Genomic DNA, 19,150 nt, shown 5'->3' on the forward strand with positions numbered 1-19,150 from the left:
TTGTTTTCTAGCATTCATTTTTCCTACCATGAAAGTGCAATTTCTGTAGTGCTGTACATAGCAAAAGTAGAACCGTCTACAGTAGCTGTAATCGTAACAAATTTAACGTAGGAAGTCTTTTGCCATGTTTTATTCTCTAAAAGTGTACCTTATGTGTTTTGTTTACAATACCATAGCTCTTGTTTCCTGTAGCTCGCTTTGCATCTCTGACATGCTCACCGGCCATCCACCTCACCCTTCTCTTGCAGATCCACTACCTCATGATTCTCTCAGCAAACTGGGCCTACCTTAAGGATGCCAGTCAAATGCATGCCTACCAAGACATCAAAATGAAGGAGGAACGGGAGCTGCAGGACATCACCTCGCGCTCCAAGGAATGCCTCAATTCCTACACATAAGGATGTCGCACGCTTACAGGAAACAAAGCAAAACAAACAAACAAAAACGAAAAAGAAAAATGCATCCATGCAGATACACTTACAAACACTATGGCCAAACGCTACAGGCCCTCTTTCTGGACCAACACTCCGCTAGTATGACCTGCCAACTCTGTGCAGTACTAACCTGGCTCCTAACAAACTAATCCATAAGAGCTGCTTTCTGCACTAACTCACCAAGAAGTGTTTCAGGAGTGCTACATCTTTTCATTTTCTGTGTTTTGTGGGGAAATGCAGTGTAGTTCTGACATTCATGCTGTTGATTGTGAAGTTTTCTAGCCCTTTCTGTAACCAGTCTCTGCTGGTGAATGTTAAGACGTTGCACTATTCTCACACGGCGAATAACAGTTTGTTTTTACTGTTCGTTATGCTCCTTCTTTTGACCCTTTGTTGCAAAGTTTCAGTTTGATGACATGTTCTTTTGTCGTATTTCAAATAAAAAAACAAAAAGATGCTGATAATTTGTACATGGTGAGGAGGGCCTTATGTCCAATTTCAGTAAGTGTTTTCAAACTCTAGTTATTTTTACGTTGCCGAAATTGTAGCATTAAGAACGTAAAACAGAGGCAGAGTTATACAAGCTCTGTATATAGGGATAACAAATTGAATGCTCGCAAATTTCGCTGGTAACCATCTTGGTTGCCAATCATTTAAGTGAGAGTTAGTTTGGATTGTAGTTCCATTAGCATGTTCAGAACAACAATCGCCTACATTAACACTACCTCAGGTGTGCACTAGAACTCATAGACAACATAAAAAATGTAATTTTGATCGGAATATTTGGAGCAACATAACCATTCACTCAACCTGATTAAATCCTCTGCTTCATGGTGTTACAATTATTTCTTGCACTTAGTACATAAATGGTGCAAAGTATAATCTGAATACATATAACATCTATGAACTTTGGTTCATTTGAATTAAATTCAATGAAAAAACCTGTTTCCAGGGTTTTTTTTTCAAAACAATCTGTGATTGCTAAGATCTTCCTCTGTAAATGGTTGTGTATTGTACATCAGTACAAAACACATGTTTAATGATTTCTGCTTAAGCTCCTGTAACATAAATAAAACTGTCCCACATTAACACTGCATTTGAAAGCAGCCAGAGTTTCAGTTTTAAGCGATGTAAATATGCTACGATTCACTTTTTTGGTGTCGAGATTTTAAAAACTGAAACGTCGTATTGATGATTTTCTTAAATTGCATTTCTTTTAAATGTGCAATTTTTTGATATAATTACTCATGTAATCTTTTTTTTTTTTTTGCTTTTAGTGAAGTTACAGGGATTATTTGATGTCCTGTTGCATGAAAACCATTGTTTCTGCAGAGACACGTGTGATGTACAGTAAGGTATGCTGACATCTGTAGTAGGCAGTGTTTGCCCTTTTTAACTGAATTAATGTTACTTCCTTTTACATAGCTAACCTAGTTATCAATATATTTAGATTGTCTTTTTTATTTTATTTTTTGCATGCTAGTACATATATTTTCTACAAATGTCAAGGGCTTCCTTAAGATTTCCTAAAATAAAATAATTCAGTAAAAAAAATAAGTAAATATAGCCAAAGTGTTGAAGCCAATGCTGTCCAATGTCTAAAACAGTATCCTGTGAAATTAAAAGTATTTGTTTCATGGTAACTAGAAAGCTGTACAGCGGCAAAGAGGAGAAATGTGTCGCATCCAACGCCTTGCGAAATAATTTATACCACTTAAACTTTACTACATATTGTGATGTAAGACCCACAAACCTCATTGTATGTTATTTATATAGAATACGACCAACACATAACAATGACTTTCTTCTTGCCACTTTTCCATAAAGGCCAGATTTGTAAAGTACACAGCTAATCATTATCCTGCCAACAGATTTTTCCACCTAAGCCGTGGCTCTCTGCAGCTCCTCCACAGGTACCATGGGCTTCCGGTCTCATTTCTGAATACCACTCTGCTTGCCCGTCCTGTCAACACATATGGAGGGCCATGTCTTGGTATAATGCAGAGAATAATCAACCTACTTCTTCCATTTCATAGCAAACCATTACTTTGTTGGTCTGTCATATAAAATCTCAGTGAGAGACAAAGTTTGTAGTTGCAACAGGGCCAAATGTGGAAAGGTCGAAGAGGTGTGGATTCTTTTGCAAGGCTTACTAGTACATCACAGTAATGTACATGACCTTTGATTGTTTGTGTTCCATACTGAATGAACCAAAAAAAAAAACAGAAAATGTTTATGAATCACCAGGAGGGCATCAATCAATCAATCAATCAATCAACTAATCAATGAGCACCATGTCTGACTGGAAATACAGTTCAACTGGCCTGATGACTGTTTTTTATGAAAATAAAGAAAACAAAGTTATGCGTGTTGTAAAGTGTTTTTGTTTTGTTTTTTTTATTACAGCAGTTTGCAAAAGTTGCATATTTCACATTTTTAATAAGTGCAAATGGGTCTAAAAACTAAAATATCAAAATGTAGGTTAAAAAGGTGACGAGGTTGAAACTCTTTACAGAACTCCGACTCGGCTCTTGAGACGGCTCACCAGAACTCGTCTTCTTCATCCTTAAGCGAGAACGCTGCAATGCTGAGGAAAACAAGCCGAGTTAATAACTGAAGCCCTCAAGGGACAGAGAAAAGCAAAGCTCATCAGAGGAAGATATTTTTAAATGAACTTGAAGTAATTCCAGCGCTAATAACATTACTGACATATCAGGAGATGGGAAACCACAAAAGCAATGAATTATTGGGATTACATCGCGTGGTCTTGCTCTTGTATTAAAGGTTTCTGAAGTAACGTCATACCTTTTGAATTATTTTATATGCGGTATGGTAATACGTATACAAATCAACACGGCAGCTTTATTTGTGTTACCTTTCATCTTTTTCCTCAAATAAACTCTTGTCCTCTGGGCTCATCTGTCTTTCTTCCTCTCTTACGGGCTTCTAGAAATGCACAAAAAAAGCCAAATGTGAGGTTAAGTAAGACATACAAGTTAAACATAAAACTTTAACTCGTAGATTGAACTGACCTGCTCATTTTGCTTCTCTCTTGCTTCCAGAACCATCTTCATGTATTTCTCCAGTGGATTTTCTACTTTCGGCTCTTCCCTGCTCTGCTCGTCGTCTTCTCCTTTCTTAATGTCAGCTGCTTCTTCTTCTGTTTCTTCTCCTTCCTTTCCCAGTTGCACCGCCTCTTCCAAAAGCTGGTTAGACAGAGAAGCGGTCACTGCTGATTTCAGATCAACGTCTTTTAAGCATCGCCGCCCTGCATTCACCGTTACCGTCTCCTTCTCCAGACGTTCCAATTCCTGCCGCTCTCGCTCCTTAGTTTCTTCTAGCTCCCTCTGCCTTCGCTCTTGCTTCTCTTTCCGCTCTCTTTCCCACCTCTGCTCCTCGTCTTCCTCTTCCTTTTTGACAGAGTCACCTGAGGTCTCTTGAACTTCTAGAGAAAAGCGGAGAGACATAAATTCAAGATGCGGGAAAATGAGCAAAACGTGGCAGACTGGTAGCAGTAAGAATGATGGCCTTCAACATAAATATAAAATGCATATCGTCCTGGGTCAACCGAGATCAAGGGTCATTACTGGACGGGTTGACTCACCAGGCTGGCTGTGCGAGTCTGCTGGGTCTTCTGGGAGGTCCTGGGGCTGGGGGGTGGCGGGCCCTTCGGGGGCCTCCTCAGAGAGAGGGACAGCAGTGTCCATGAGAAGCTCTGGAATGTGGCCGGGCTCTGGAGGGAGACGCAGCACAAAGGGATCTTTTATGCTCCACCATAATGCAACAGAGCCAGAGAACCGGCACAGAATACATAATCAGCTGTCCTTCATCTTCACCATTGTGAGGGGCTGCTGAAAGGACATGCTGGGGGCCAAATTCATAGCCATTAAAAAACAGGGAAAAAAAACAAAACAAAACAAAAACAGTCTGAACCATCAAAATTGTACATGACACCTGCTGCAAATAACACGGCAGCAGATCATTTGGAAATTTCAGCGGAAACATTTTCTACTGGAAGGCTGAAGACACGCAGTAAAACTGTATAACGTCAGAGTATAAGTAGCTTGTCCCGCCACTGTCACATTAAACGCCATAATTTTCCTTATTGGATGTTATGTGAAAGCAGCAAGTAATTATGAAGTGGAAGGAAAATCACTGATGAGTTTTTGAGATGTTTTCAAACAAAAATCCGCAAAGGGGACACAACTCAACGTCTCCTCCTTTTCAAAGCCATTTCTTTTATCCAACAATGTTTTCCTTGTCTCCATGTTTCTATAAATACAAACTATTTTGAAAACAACACATCTTCTCCTTCCACTTCACAGTTGCACACAAATGTGACATAAAATCACAATAACTCTTGATGTGTGTGGTTCAACGCTGAACTGTGGCACGAATTCCTTGTCAAAGAACTGTCTGTGTATGATTCTATGTCTGTTCGGATGGAGTGCGAGGTTTCCAATTTTAAGTGCTCAGAGCTGCGACGTGCTTCTGTGGCACATCTTTTCCACATGTTTGTCAGTCAGAACCCTACAGAGATTTTAAGTGCTAACATATGTGGGGAAAAAAATAAAAAATCCATCACAAATTAAGTTCAGCTCACTTCTAAATGAGGAGCATGTAGGGAGATTAAAGAACTAAAATAAGTCTTCCCTCCATCATACAAAGAAAATATTGGGTTTAACAACATGCGCCACGACATGACTGCTAATACTCTGGAGCACCTTGCAAATCTCCCGTCAGATCTTCAAGGTTTATCTCCTCCGGATGCGGGGAAGACTCCAAGCTGGAAAACACAGGCTGCGCTTTTGGAGGGCTTGAAAGAAACAAGGGCAAACGAGACAACATTAAAATGCACGACCGTGAAGTAAAGCGTGAAATGTTTGTCCTCGTCCTAGCAGCGGCAGATGGTACCTGGAGTGGTCCCGTGCGGTGCTCCTGAGCTGGGGGCTGCGAGGCGGACTGAGCTCAGGAGAAAAGTCACCTGCGTTTGCGGCGACGGTGACGACCGAGGCGCAGAAGAGCCGTGTGTCAGACGGTGGCGGCTGGGAGAGCGCCATCGCAGACACCGCTGGTTCTAAGGGGGAGCAAGGACTTACATTGAGAAACAAGGCTAAAAGAGGAACAACTTAAACTTGGAGTAGTTGTGTGTGGCGTTCTTTGACAAATGAAAAAGCTACCTTCTGCATTCTGCTTCTGATGTCGCCTTCTGGAAGAGGATTGTGGCGTCCCAGACGGCTGTTTGGCTGAAACAGAGCTTTCATCCTGACTTTGTCCGTCTCTTACAAATACGGGTTCAGACAAAGATTGGCGACTCTGTTCAGTGACAAATGGGGCCTGAGGCTGGTCGCAGACTTCTGAAGGAGGCATGATGTTTCCGGTGTCGTGGGATACCAGTGTGGGGGATTGGATACTTTGAGGAGTGAGTTGTTTGAGTAAAGTCTTTGGTCTGTGGGTTGAATAGTTGTGTGAAGGCTGAGAGTCTTTTTTCCTCAAAGGGGATCCGGGGTAATGTGAAAAATAGGTTTGCTGTGGGGAAAGAGGCCTATGAGAGGCAATGGAGTGCACTGCCCTCTGCTGGTAGTTTCTGTAAGCTTCCTCTAAGCTTTCAGCCTCCCTCTGCAGTTTCTGGATGCGAGCTTTGGCTTCTGCCACGAGCTCCACGTCCGAGTCTGGAGAATCGCTCCGAGGGAACTTGTGTCTTCGCAGTGGCTCACCTGCTTCAAAGACATCATGGTGACTCACCCTGGACCCCAGCACAGCTCTGTCCACGTAGATGTCGGGTGGAACCAACGAGTCGGCGCTGAACTCCAGAACGGAGCGATCGACGAGAGAGGGCTTCGGGTTACGCAGCACTTCATTTTCCAGAGCTGTCGTTATCGATCGAGTCACGCAGAAGGAAATGAAAGAGGAAAAGAAAACAGAGAGGCGGGGGGTGGGTTCAACACTAAAACAGAAGACCACCACCAGAAATACAAGCAACTACATCTAAAACTGAGTTACTACCATTGGACAGCGGCTTTCTTTCTTGGTTTCATTTTGTTACAGTGCCGACAAAACTCTTCAGATGCCTTTGAACATTTTCCCATTTCAACTTTTTTTTTTAGTTATGTGCTCAGAGTAGCACATAACTATGAAGTGGATTTAGTGGAATGATTTGGTTTTCTAACGTGCTTACAAACAAAGGAATCTTAGGAGAGTTTGTATTATGTCCCCTTTACTCTGATGTATGTAATTTAATCTCTGTACAAATCCAGCAGTTTTGTCAAGACTTCATGAGCTACATAGTTAGAGGCGTTCACATTTCGTAGAGGCGTCCCCCAACAGTCTTCAAGCTGTAATTACAGTAAACAGCGCTTCTAGATGAAATAGACACAGGGGAGCTGAATACAAAAATGTGCCCCACTTTTCCCTCACTGTCCTTCCACTTCACTGTTTTGTTCTACTTTGTTGTATTATATCCAATAAAATCCCAATAAAACACACTGAAGTTTGCAGCATGACAAATTGAGGCATGAATAGATTTGCGAGACACTTTAAACGATGGGGAAAATATTTGACACCTGACAAATATTTTCACTCAGAAAAACAAAAAGAAAGCAAATCTGTCTATTCAGAGTTGAAACTTGCTACAGAGTCTAACATGCATAACTGACCAAACCTGACATGACACAAAGATCACGCTAACACAAACTACAAGTTGCATCACATGCTACCTTGCTGTGTTTGGCGAAGCTGTGTTTTGATCTCCTCAATATGCTTGGTCATCCACTCTGCCCTCTCCTCACACTCGGTCAGCTGAGCTTTAAGCTGAGCACATCGTTCCACCTGCAGAGAGAAAAAAAAAAAAAAAAAATTACAAATCGCCGCCTTGCAAAGTTTTGAATTTGTACCAGAGGCACAGCAGCATTTTTTTTCCTATGCGATCATAGGGAAAAATATAGGTCGCATAGTTTCCCACAGTCTTCCAAGTAATCTGGTGGGACCGGACTGACCTCACTCTGAAGCTGCGTTTGCAGCACCTGTTTCTGGTTTTCAAACTCTGCCTCGTCCAGCGTACGAGCGTTCTGCAGTCGGTGAAGCTCCGTCTGCAAGGCCAGTTCTTCCTTAGATGGTTTGATCATTTCTAAGAAAGGGGGTTTACAAAACGTATTTAGTTAATGTATGCAAAAGCATTCATGTGCCTTACATTTGTTAACCATTTTACCAAAGGTAGCGCGTAATTGTGAATATTTATATACATATAAATATTCACCAATTACCGAGGCAGCTGGTTGCACTGGATTGTATTTAGAAGTCACACAGTAAGGAGGGCTTCATTCAAATGCATGCCACACTTTTCAGATCATTACTTGTAAATAACAAATGAAAGAGAGGGAGAGAAAAATCATCATGCTGCCACTTTCAATTGGCTTATCACATATCCAAAAGAAGTACTTTGAAGTTATAAGCTCTAATGTACAAAAAAATAAAAAAAGGGAGGAAGGGCTAACTAAAGATATAAGAGTATTTTGAAAAGGCACTATAGAATTTCTTTTTAACTAAATATGTCCAATTTCTACCACACTCAGAGTTTCTACTGAACTCAGGCTACTGTGTTTGTGTTACCGACAGTAAACCAACATATTTTTTTCCACTTATTAAACAGGGTGAATTCGGTCTCCCTCAGAGAGAAGAAACATTTTTTTGTTTGCTGCTGGTAAACAGAGCTTTCTGTCTCCGCTTACAGTTTTAATGGCTTTCCTTCACAGACAGTCTGCGAAGCTACAGGTCACCCAAAGAGGCCCCACACTGGAAGACCAGGCTCACTCAATTAGTCTCAGGCTGAGGCAGAGAGACAGACTGGACGGACTGAACGTTTCACAGCACGCCGAAGCTCATACTGAACGGAGCCACAGACACTCAGTATAAGAGAGGAACTAGATTAATCGGTGAAGAAAAACCTGCATACATCACATTAACAGAATGTGTATGTGCACCTTGTTTGACTAACAGCTGATATGGATATGAAGGAAACAGAAGCCGTTTCATATTCGTTAGAAATGCGGCGGCCTCCCTTCACCTGCACGGAGCCGCTGGTTCTCTCCCTGTGCTTCTTCCAGCTGTTTCTTCAGCAGCTGCAGCTGTCCCAGCAGCTCCGTTTTCTCCAGTTTCAAGCGGGAATAGTCGCTCGTGCTCTCCAGTCGTTCTTTTAGTAGCTCCTTCTGCTGAGTCAGCAGCGATATCTGCTGCTGTGCGGTTTCTAGCTCAACCTGGGAAAACAAACAATGGGTGGAATGTGAAAATAGAACTTGGAAAAGACTTCAATAAGCCACCCTGTGGCAGTCAATCTTCTCCAGTAAAGTGTAGTAGGAATAACCAAAAATATTTCAAATTAAATACTGGTTGAATAAACTATCACCTGAAGTCTTTTCAGCTCTGTGCACGCTCTGTTGTGCTCTTCGAGTCTGGCATCAATCAAATCAGACTCCTTTTGGATTCGAGCCGTTTCCACTGGAAAAATAAAAATGTTGTGAACATTGTGAAAATGAATTCATCATCAAGCGGGTCTTTTTTTTTTTTTCCTCCAGGAAGTGAAATGCTTGCCTTTGTTTCGGTTCTCACTTTCTGTGAGTTTTTCTGTTCTTCTAAGAAATTCCTCCTTCAGCTCAAGCTGGTAACTGGAATTATAGAAAGCAGGAGATCAATCGGTGACAAAGATGAATAAAAATCAGTTTAGCACATAGTCAAGTCAGTGGTTCCTGACACTATAATAGAAAAGCCACATTTCTACTATCCCAGATTTGTAAAAAAAAAAAAAAAAAATTATGAGATAGCGATACATTTACAGTATCACTTCAGAATTTCACAAAAAGATTATTTATGTGATCTTCTCAGTATTTATTTGAACTCTTCTTTTTTTTTTTTTTCTTGGAGGGCTGATAAGTCAACATACAACCTCAACAAGCTTCAAAGACTATAATTAGGTGCAAACTTAAAATTTATTGTGGATTTTCTATAATTTCCTCAGGTATACTTTATATAAAGTTCAAATAAATGAACACACCTCAGCTAAATATTTGGTTAGATGTTTCTTAGCAAGATGTAGAAAAACCACAAGCTTTTTGAAGTCTTCAGCAAGCTTCTGGCGTAGTTCTGGCTGGATATTTGATCTCTCTTTTTGCCAAAAATGTTAAAGTTGATGTAAATTGGTTGGTTTCCAGGAACAGACCCAGCTTCTACATTAATTGTGGACACATAGTCCACTATTTTTTAATAGGATTGCTTAATGTTAGTTGAATTTTAAGGCACCAAATTGTTATGAAATCTTTGTTGGTGATTCATGTAAACTTGTGACTGTGACTGCATTAGCTTTTAATACCAAAAGTGTTCATAGCAAAGAAAATAGATTTCTGTGTAAGTTATTTGATTACAATTTCAGCATAATTTGATTTTAGCTGATAAAGCTCAAGATGAGTGATGGTTCATATAAGGTAACAATATTACCTCAAGTCAACCCAACTGAGAGCAATACTAAACTTAAGAAAATACCAACTTAAATTTAGGAGCTCCCTTTTGTTGGACTTTAAGTGACCTAAACAAAGCCAGAGTGTTTTTTTTTTCTTAAATAAAAAAAAAAACAACAAAAACCTTGAAAGTTCATTCTTCAGTTTCTGGTCGTATGTGTCCTCCATTGTCCTTACACCCAGTTCTCTCCTCCTCAACAACTCTTCGGTAGCTCTCATCTTCTCTGCGTAAATTTCACAGGACCTGACATTGACATTTAACAAAACAATGAATCAGTGACTGAAAAGAAATTAGTTTTTAAAAAAAAGGTCTTTAAAAATATCTTACTTTTCAAAAGCCTCCATTCTCATCCTCAACTCATTTTCTCTGCTGCGCAGCGTTTCGATTTCTTTCAGCAGTGACTGTCGCTGCATGTAGACATTTTTTTCTTCAATCTAAGAATAACACAGTCGTTAAAGAATGTTTACACTAATAGTCAGAAGAATTAAACAAAGTCTGCAGATTTGGAAATATTTAAGAATATTAAAAGTTTCAATATCTAAAGTCAATAACTTAGAAGTCAAGGTTTCAAAAGTCAGCAATCGTTCTCTTTTAACCAGAGAAAGACATCTTGATATATTGATGACGTTCTTGTTGTCTACTCAGATAAATCTGCAGACATTTCCTTTTTATCTCCCCTCCCACAAACCCCAATGTGCACATTTAGCTCACTGAGTGGACCACTTATTCTAATATTGTTTTTCTTTTTTTGTCAATACTGGAGTTTCTGGTCTATGCAGAACACTGTTTCACAATTATCTTAGCCTGAAATTATCACTGGTGAAAAAATATTAACCAAGCTTCTAAAGAGCATGGCCAAGCATTTTAAGTATTTGAAGAGAACGTGCAGAGAAAAACAAGTTTCTATAAGTATCTTACCTCTTGCTGTTTTTGCAGCCGCTCGATGGCATTTTTCTCTCGGTCCATCAGTGCCTTTGCCCTCATTTCATAAGTCCTCTCCAGTTCTTGCTTCAGCTTTTCAAGTTCCTGATTAAACTTGGCTTTTTCATCCATTCTGACCTTTGCGATTTCAACGTCTTTGAAATGTTTCAGCTGAAAAAAAATAAATAAATAAATGACGCAATGCAACAGCATAAATGATATAAAACAAAAACAACCCAGGGGATTAAATGTCATTCTACATGTTCATATGCGTATACCTTTGTGTTCATCTCTGCCTCCTTCTGTGCTTCAATCTCTTTTTTATATGCAGCCAGCTTTGACTGGAGTGGAAACATTTTGTCTTCACCTAAACTGGAGTTCTCGTATTGTCTATCAATCATTTTCATCTTGTCAACTGGGAACAGAAAGGAAAATAACTGTGGCTAACACTAAATGATAAGTACTTGAATACAATGAAAAAGGCAGTTTTGTATACAAGTTCTTCCTTACCGAGGGACTCGCCATAACTTGAAAAGTTGGTTGTCTGAGTGTCGACGTCATTACGGAGGTTGTGTGTTGAATGGTGTGTCAGGTTTGTTAAAAGACTGAACAGGAGCCCTGCAAGACACGTTTAATGCTGACGAGAAGACTTGGGTGTAGAAGTTTGAATGGAAGACAAACTTACTGAACGTACCTTTATCACCGTCTTCTTTATTTAGCTGTTTAAAATTGATCATGTTAATATTACAAAACAGCTTCATTATTAATTAATTTGATTACATCTTACATTTACTGTGGTTTGAATCACATTAATAATCACCATAGATGTGAAAGAGGCTGACGAAGGGGTAAATTTAAGAATCTGAAGAAGGTCTTCTTTCTTGAGAATCTGCCAGAATTGAGCAGAATTGTCATTACAGCTACAACGTTCAGTATACTCTACCACATAATTGTAAAATGATGAAAGATTTAAAAAACATCAATAAATAAAATAACAAAGTGTGACTTGCATTTGCATTCAGCCCTCTGGTGTCAATACTTATTTGGTTGCAAGGTAAATCTGGTTGAAAGGATAGCATCGTTGAACCTAAAATATCAAGTACTCCATTTATGAAGTCAGTTTGTTGCATTGGATTTTATTTAGAGGTGTCAGACTAAAGGGATGCTGAATGCAAAGGCAAGGCAAATGTCAGAATTTTATTTGTAAATAACTAAAAACCACATAGAATACATTGGTGGTTGTGAATCACCATAAAACTGCAGAAGGGAATAAAAGCAGTCATACACACCTTGTCCTTACACACACCACTCTCGGGGCAGAATACAGAAAGTGTGTACTCATACCCTAAAGTACGGAGGTGATCGGCTACTATTGTGTTGCAAGCTGAAAGTAAAAGAGTATCGGATGTCCCGTGTGGGGGCCTGAGAGTTGGATTTTGTCCCTTGGAATGTGGACTCTTCAACTCCTGGATGAGCTGATTCCTCAGCTGCACCTGGATCAGAACCAAAGGAGAAGAGGAACAAGGCGCATTAGTGAATAAAGTGACCCCACTTCTACGAAGACGACGTTATGTGGCCTCTCTGAGGTTAATGTTACTTACTTTTAGTGTGTCAAGCACTCCGTTTTTTTTAAATGTTTGATAGAGTCTTTTCCTCAGCTCTTCTGGGGATAACGCATCCTCCTTGGACGAGGACATAACGATTACAAAAAAATGAGAAAATCCCTCAATATCGACAAATTTCTCAGCTTGTAGAAGAGTAGCTTAACTATCCTTAAAACCTAATTCCCGAACAGACGAAGGAGAAATATATTTGTTTTTCAGTTACTGTACAACTCAAAACAATCGACTCGCTCCCTTTAAAGATGTAAACTCAAAACATTTAAATTCGCCAACGGAAATTCTGCAGCAGGCAGGCGCACATCTATGACGCAACTGATATAAATCCCTTAAATATTTTAAATAGCTCTCGATATATCACATTTATCCGTGCAGAATTTTACACAGACCTAATTTAGTAATGTAATTTCAAAAATAGTATGCTCCAAAAAAAATTCCAAAAAAGACAAAATAAATTTAAATGGGTAGCTAACGTTTTTTTTTTTTAATGTCGTCATCTTTTTGCGACTACGCTTTCACGTCTTCAGGAAGTGAGTTTAACGGGTAAAGAAAAACTGGGGTATTTAAAATATACGTCTTCAATTTTCCTTTGGACTTTAATTTGGATCCTGTTTACTTTGATAGCGAAACAATCCCTTAAAGAATATCTTGCGTTGTCTGTTTAGTTCAAATGTATACATGTCATTTCGTATGTCTCGAAAGATCATTTATTTGATTTTGTTTGTTTTTCATTAACTACAGGGCATCTTTTGATTTGCTAAGAAGATAACTATACGATGTCGGGAAGCTTTTACTTTGTTATGGTCGGTCATCATGACAATCCTGTGTTTGAGATGGAGTTTTTACCTACCGGGAAATCTGAATCAAAGGTAGTAAGTGCACTCATCCCTTAAAAATATGCTAACTTCCTTAAACAGAAATATTTTTAATAAGACTCACTAAAATATATTATAGATAGTAAATTCAAACAATTTTGTTAAGTATCAAAATGACGGTACCTGGCTATCCGAGGTGTAATAACAATGTATTTTTGTGGTGATATGTGACGTTTGTTCTGGGCAATTCAACTGAAAAACAAACAAATCTGATATGGAAAACTTGTATACTTTTAAAACATGCAGTAACCGAGTTGGACAAATGTGAACATTCTGACATTAACATGTTAGTTGCTAAGTGAACAGAAAAAAAAAAAAATTCGAAATATACCATTGTCCAGCTGCAGCTGCGGAGATGGACTTGGCGTGAAATACCGACAAAAATTAGCAATAACTTCCTGAGATGCGTTTGAAAGTAAATATGCAAAACAAAGTCCAACTGTTTTTCTTCCTTTTTTTTTTTTTTTTTAGTATTTTTTGGTCTGCCTTTTAGGTGTATTAAAACATTGCTCCAACCCCGAAACTTAAAACAAACATCTTATGTGATGGTTGTGATTTGGAATCTCTCTTTGCATCAAGCAGACATCGGATGCCACTAACTGTTCAAGTGTCTAACAGTTTGTATTTCAAAAAGCTGCAGCTTTCATAAAACTGAATAGAAAGTTCCACATTTTTTGTTGCTTATTTTCATTATTAAACATCCTATTTAATAGTTTATTAAACACATTGTAATCTAAAAGCCCTGCGTCTAGAAGGTGCACAGCAAGAAACTTTTAAAAACGTAATAGAATGTTGTCATAACTTGTCTTAATCACTGATTTCCTTTTTGTACAGTACAAGGTTCTTTCTACAAGTTATCAACATAGATACAGCTCTGCATGCTTTACAGTTGAGCTAACCCTTCTAACAGTCTCTCATAAAGCTGATTGCTACGTTTTGATACTTTCCAAGATTCATTAGAACTTTTTGTATTCATGATCCTCATTTACAAGATGTGCTTCATTGACCACAGGACGACCATCGTCACCTCAACCAGTTCATCGCACACGCTGCCCTAGACTTGGTGGACGAGAACATGTGGCTGTCCAACAGCATGTACCTAAAAACTGTGGACAAGTTCAACGAGTGGTTTGTCTCGGCCTTCGTCACAGCAGGACATATCCTTTTGTGAATGATCCATTTTTTTTTTTTCTAAGTTTAATATTTAAAAACAGTTTTTAGTGTAGCTGGTAAATGGTTTTGGACAATTTTCTACTCAGAAACGCAAAACGTCCATCTTTTTCTATTCAGTGGACCCAACATATCTAAGTGGTACCAGGCATGTTGATAACCGCTATATTAAACAACATAATAGTTGTTTCTTTTACCTTTTTTATTTGCATGTTTATCACATTTGCCTTGGTTTATTTTCTTTAATTAACTGCCATACAAATAAGATTCATCATGCTGCACGACGTTCGACAAGAAGATGGAATCAAGAACTTTTTTAACGATGTGTATGATTTATACATTAAGGTGAGTTGTGTTCTGTGTGACTCTATTAACCCTAATTTGGTAGACTGACTGTCTTATAATTACGTTTTATCTTCCAGTTTGCAATGAATCCTTTCTATGAAATCAACGCCCCGATCCGCTCGACTGCATTTGAGCGAAAAGTCCAGTTTCTTGGAAAGAAACATCTCCTAAGTTAATCATGCCACACCAAGATCTGAACGTATTCTTCTCATTGTATATATAAAAATCTAAAAATGCTTGTCTGTTCTTTTTCTGTAGCATTAAATAAAAAATGTGGCTAAAAGAAATTTGTATAAAATGATAGTGATTTTATTTTAAATGTGAGATATTTTTTTTTCTACTTTGGAATAACTTTTATTATATGCATTATTATTGCAAAATCAAAACAGCACAAACAAATTAGATCTCCCCAGGAAGAGTTTTTAGTTTAATCTCCAGAACAATAAGCAGTTAATCTTCATGCTACTAACAGGCTGATCAAACCAAGCCGAGTGTGTCTAATTTTAAATACCTATCTGATAACGTCCAACACTGACAATATGTACATTTAAAATTTGCCTTTAATGTCTCTAAAAAAAGATTAAGTCAAAAATGGAAATTATATAACACATATGTAATAGTTGCAGCACATCCTGAATGTACTTTATCAGTACACTTTATCCATCAAAGTCAGCTGGCAATGCAATAGAAAAGTTCACTGGTATATAGTCAAAAATGGTGTGTAGATTATTGTGATCACATCTTACGTGTCAGATTGATGATCCACAATAACATTTTAAATTATTTTGTGATGGATTGTTGCACTGCAAACAATGAAAAAAAACACCTAAAATGTTTAAGATTTAATAATGTGTTTTAAAAATTGGAGACCTTTAGATAAAAATTCAAATTTGTGTTTATTCCAGTTTTAAAGTACCACATAAATATTTGACACATTATTTGTTGAATTATGGCCGTCTATACAAACATTAACTTTCTATATTAGTTTTGGTCAGATATACTTGATTTTGACTTTTTTTTTTTCCTGAAGAACTTCAACAGAGGTTTAGTTTTTAAAATGGAGCCAAAAAAAACTTTCATATTTACAAAAAAAAAAAAAAATCTAATGTGAACATCTAGGCTTCAGAACACAAAGATTTGCAGAAACTTGAAGGCTCAAATTTGTCATGCAAGTTATTCTTTAAGTTTATTCCCAAAAGGAAACATGTTCATGACAGTTTCTCCAACACAGCTTTAATTTATTTATGATGCAAATACATTACATAGTTTTAAGGGGCAGTAATCAAACATCTCTGTGGTTAGCTTTTCTAAAGACGGGATTTAGATCATTCATAATCATTAGAAACAGTTATTGGGTGATACAAATGATTTTAATATGATGCAATTAGACTCTGTAATTGTGTTGCACAATCACATTTGGAAGCCCGATAATATTTGCACTCACATCTAAGCAGTGTGTGTCATTATGGCGGCAGAAAACTGGAACATTTACTAGTTTAATGCATAAAGAATTTTAAAACATGCCAAAGCTAAATCAATGCAAAAGTTCCTTAAGTTTATTTGTAATGGGTCATGAATGGAGTTAGTGTTTCTTGTGTATTCCGGGCAGAAATTCAACAGTCGGGATCAATGAACCTTGGACAAATAATAATAATAATTAAAAAAAAAAAAAAAAGCTAGTAGCATAATTTATTACTACAGCATATTATGCCTACAGCCTCAAAACATGACAGGCATATCAGAGGATTATTAGTGATAGCTTCAGGATTTTATGAACAGCAAGAAGTAGCAGAGCGGGGCTTTCTGTGGAGCTTGACCGTGTCTGTGGGGATGAGGTGATCCGCTTTGTCATCTGCAGCCAGCGCTCTGTGGACCGCTTCCTCAAAAGCCACAGCTACATTTGTGGCATCCTTGGCGCTGGTCTCAAAGTACGGGTAGTCACCATTTTCCTGGCACCACATCTGAGCTTCCTCGGTAGACACCTGCCTCTCTGTCACGTCCACTTTGTTGCCCAATACCACAAATGGGAAGTTCTCAGGCTCCTTGACATCAGCATAGTAGATGAACTCTTTCTTCCAGTTGCTCAAGTTGAGAAAACTCTGGTTATCATCCACGCTGAAGGTTAGCAGACAGCAATCGGAGCCACGATAAAAAGGAGTCCTCAGGCTGCGAAAGCGCTCTTGGCCGGCAGTGTCCCAGATCTGTAGGGTTACCTGATTCCCGTCCACCTCGAGGGTCTTGTTTAGGAACTCGACACCAATAGTATGGAAGAGGTGGGCATCAAACTTGTTGGTGACGTACCGATTCATTATGGAGCTCTTTCCAACGCCACCATCACCAAGCAAGATGACTTTAAGCAGGGACTTCCTTGCCGTCATGGCTATTAACTACTTATCAAACAGAGTGAAACTGTTTACCTAAAAGAAAGATAACACAGGAATGTATGCAGTAAATTACAACAATATCAAAACTGAATCTCTAAAATAAATTAACTTTCCGGGTATATTGAATTTATTGAGGTTTACATGTAAAGATATCTCACTTTATAGCACTGACCCAAAATAGGATAACTATCATTTATTCTTACCCCAGTTTGACGTTGTCTTCCTCCACTGGGCCAGATCATATGCTGTTAGCCACAGTGTTAAATCACATGCTCATTTGCTTAATTTTGATGATGGCAGCCATATAGAGAACATCCATCTATATGAAACACAATGACAAGCAGTCATTTTCCCGATTAACATACGCTTCAGGGCAGAAGTTACGGATGAAAATAGCAATAAAAACGTACACCGTTAATCTATGAAGGCCTAACTTGTCGCCATAACGTACAAAAACATTAACCTCCTGTAAAACGTAGCAACTAATTTGAAAGACATATTATTCCAGGTCTAAAGACTAGCTAAGCTTAGGCTGTGCTAGGCTAAGTTGAAAATAGACAACAGATGGAAAGGTTAATGAAGAACTAAACTAGCTAGCCTGGCTTTACTTACCGAGACGATTTCTCCTAACGTGCTTCGCAGTTCTAATCAGATAGCTGCTAAAATAATGGTAACAATTAAAAAAATATTTTGAATATAATGATTTCTTTCGTTTGACAGCTCAAATAACGTCAACTCACGGCGTTTCCTGTTCAACTCCCAGAGACTGTGCTAATAACGCAGCTAGCCACTAGATCATGTGATCTTAATAGAAACACAACGAGGGCTGCAATAAGAACTCAAGCCCTTTTCAACTTCCATACCTTATATTTATATTTATTTGTGAGAATACTCGATGCCACGTTTCCTTAAAAAAAAAAAAGTAAACAATTATCGTTCGCTTTCTTTACTTAATTTGCACCGACAGCAAACACTACTTTTCTTGTAGGTTTTTGTAGTAATTACGTTTGACCGCTAGATGGTGACATTTAGGCAGTGTCTGTACTCTGTAGTGCTAAGACACTACGAAAAGTCAAGCAGAAGTGTTTAACCGCCTTGAATACTTTCAGGTGTTGTCATGTTACAACTGCAAGCTTTAACTGTTGTGTCCTCGGGCAAGACAGTTCACCCACATTTCCTGCTGGTGGTGATCAGAGGGCCCTGTGACGAAGTGTCTTTCTGCACCAGGGTAGCCGTGGGTACAATGTTTCCAGTGGAACTAGTTCCCTGCATAACACATCCAGCTTGTCTTAGAGTTCTTAGTAAATACGCTGCATAAGGAAGATCAAAATACATGCCAGACAAGTTATGCATTGTGCAGTAATTTAAAGTGGTATTAGGTTATAAAACAATATTCTAAACTTCAAGACATTCACAGGGTTCTGTTCAGTCCATCATTCTAAAATCTAACTAAAAATGTAGGACACAACTGGGAAAGCCTAAGAAGATATAGAAATCCACTTAAATTGATGGGCTGTACAAGAGAAGCAGCTATTCCCATAACAACTCTGAAGGAGCTTCAAACAAAGACACAGTGCTAGAAGTACAAAATCTGTTGGCAGAATTAACTATAACTTTTGCATTCCACAAGTCTTGCGTTTCTGAAAGAGTGGCAAGATTGTAACATTTTTGACAAAAAAAAAAACCAAACAAGAGTATTGTTTAATGTTTGCTACAAGCAATGTGGGGACACATCAAACGTCTGCAAGAAGGTAATCTGGTCTGATAAGAATAATATTGTGCTTTTTTGGGACTACATTGTCAAACATTGTATGTGTCAGAAAAATAAAACCATAAATATGACATCCCAATCGAGAAACAAGACATCTAGGTCATGTTGTGCCAGCACAACATGA

General features: G+C 38.4%; 4 protein-coding genes across 10 annotated transcripts in view; 2 read left to right on the forward strand and 2 right to left on the reverse strand.

Annotated features, from left to right (window-relative positions):
• Positions 1-2,798, forward strand: part of gpm6bb (glycoprotein M6Bb) — a 36,366-nt gene extending 33,568 nt beyond the window's left edge. For both annotated transcript variants that reach the window (XM_014990503.2, XM_088016499.1), the window contains exon 7: positions 249-2,798. In XM_014990503.2, coding sequence (XP_014845989.1) covers positions 249-398 — 150 coding nt within the window. In that variant the 3' untranslated portion in view covers positions 399-2,798. The remainder of the gene's footprint in view (positions 1-248) is intronic.
• A 6-nt stretch (positions 2,799-2,804) lies between these two features.
• ofd1 (OFD1 centriole and centriolar satellite protein) lies at positions 2,805-12,849 on the reverse strand. 2 transcript variants are annotated; one of them, XM_014990499.2, is made up of 22 exons: positions 12,464-12,849; positions 12,152-12,355; positions 11,683-11,751; positions 11,557-11,581; positions 11,373-11,480; positions 11,141-11,277; positions 10,860-11,033; positions 10,269-10,375; positions 10,065-10,184; positions 9,021-9,094; positions 8,836-8,927; positions 8,497-8,686; positions 7,430-7,560; positions 7,151-7,262; positions 5,615-6,304; positions 5,349-5,511; positions 5,159-5,250; positions 4,039-4,167; positions 3,719-3,879; positions 3,467-3,640; positions 3,310-3,380; positions 2,805-3,021 (listed from the first exon to the last, which is right to left on the reverse strand). In XM_014990499.2, exons 1-22 carry the CDS (start codon positions 12,557-12,559, stop codon positions 2,976-2,978), a joined length of 3,165 nt encoding a protein of 1,054 aa, XP_014845985.2. In that variant the 5' UTR covers positions 12,560-12,849; the 3' UTR covers positions 2,805-2,975. The 2 variants fall into 2 exon arrangements, with proteins under 2 accessions (XP_014845985.2, XP_014845983.2); XM_014990497.2 differs by having other exon boundaries at positions 3,713-3,879.
• A 115-nt stretch (positions 12,850-12,964) lies between these two features.
• On the forward strand, positions 12,965-15,158 carry trappc2 (trafficking protein particle complex subunit 2). 3 transcript variants are annotated; one of them, XM_088016524.1, is made up of 5 exons: positions 12,965-13,024; positions 13,223-13,350; positions 14,369-14,511; positions 14,784-14,871; positions 14,949-15,158. In XM_088016524.1, the coding sequence occupies exons 2-5, from the start codon at positions 13,258-13,260 to the stop codon at positions 15,045-15,047; spliced, it is 423 nt and encodes a 140-aa protein (XP_087872650.1). In that variant the 5' UTR covers positions 12,965-13,024; positions 13,223-13,257; the 3' UTR covers positions 15,048-15,158. The 3 variants fall into 3 exon arrangements, with proteins under 3 accessions (XP_087872650.1, XP_087872645.1, XP_087872643.1); XM_088016519.1 differs by having other exon boundaries at positions 12,973-13,040; XM_088016517.1 differs by lacking the exon at positions 12,965-13,024 and having other exon boundaries at positions 13,053-13,350.
• An 873-nt stretch (positions 15,159-16,031) lies between these two features.
• On the reverse strand, positions 16,032-18,081 carry rab9a (RAB9A, member RAS oncogene family). Of its 3 annotated transcripts, none has more exons than XM_014990506.2 (4): positions 17,996-18,070; positions 17,868-17,911; positions 17,459-17,574; positions 16,032-17,288 (listed from the first exon to the last, which is right to left on the reverse strand). In XM_014990506.2, exon 4 carries the CDS (start codon positions 17,247-17,249, stop codon positions 16,641-16,643), a length of 609 nt encoding a protein of 202 aa, XP_014845992.1. In that variant the 5' UTR covers positions 17,250-17,288; positions 17,459-17,574; positions 17,868-17,911; positions 17,996-18,070; the 3' UTR covers positions 16,032-16,640. The 3 variants fall into 3 exon arrangements, with proteins under 3 accessions (XP_014845992.1, XP_014845991.1, XP_014845993.1); XM_014990505.2 differs by having other exon boundaries at positions 17,868-17,914; positions 17,996-18,055; XM_014990507.2 differs by lacking the exon at positions 17,868-17,911 and having other exon boundaries at positions 17,996-18,081.
• Positions 18,082-19,150: the final 1,069 nt, after the last annotated feature.

This window comes from Poecilia mexicana, unplaced genomic scaffold (assembly GCF_051168715.1).
Source record: "Poecilia mexicana isolate PSO_F unplaced genomic scaffold, ASM5116871v1 scaffold_2, whole genome shotgun sequence".
NCBI classification, from domain to species: Eukaryota; Metazoa; Chordata; class Actinopteri; order Cyprinodontiformes; family Poeciliidae; genus Poecilia; species Poecilia mexicana.

Coding starts and splice junctions, on each gene's coding strand:
- ofd1 (XM_014990497.2), bottom strand. CDS start 12,559: ATGTCCTCGTCCAAGGAGGATGCGTTATCCCCAGAAGAGCTGAGGAAA. Junction 10,185..10,268: donor AGAATGGAGGCTTTTGAAAA/GTAAGATATTTT, acceptor TGTCAATGTCAG/GTCCTGTGAAATTTACGCAG. Junction 4,168..5,158: donor TCTGACGGGAGATTTGCAAG/GTGCTCCAGAGT, acceptor GTCTCCCTCCAG/AGCCCGGCCACATTCCAGAG.
- trappc2 (XM_088016524.1), top strand. CDS start 13,258: ATGTCGGGAAGCTTTTACTTTGTTATGGTCGGTCATCATGACAATCCT. Junction 14,512..14,783: donor TCGGCCTTCGTCACAGCAGG/ACATATCCTTTT, acceptor ATTAACTGCCAT/ACAAATAAGATTCATCATGC. Junction 14,872..14,948: donor TGTATGATTTATACATTAAG/GTGAGTTGTGTT, acceptor TTTATCTTCCAG/TTTGCAATGAATCCTTTCTA.
- rab9a (XM_014990507.2), bottom strand. CDS start 17,249: ATGACGGCAAGGAAGTCCCTGCTTAAAGTCATCTTGCTTGGTGATGGT.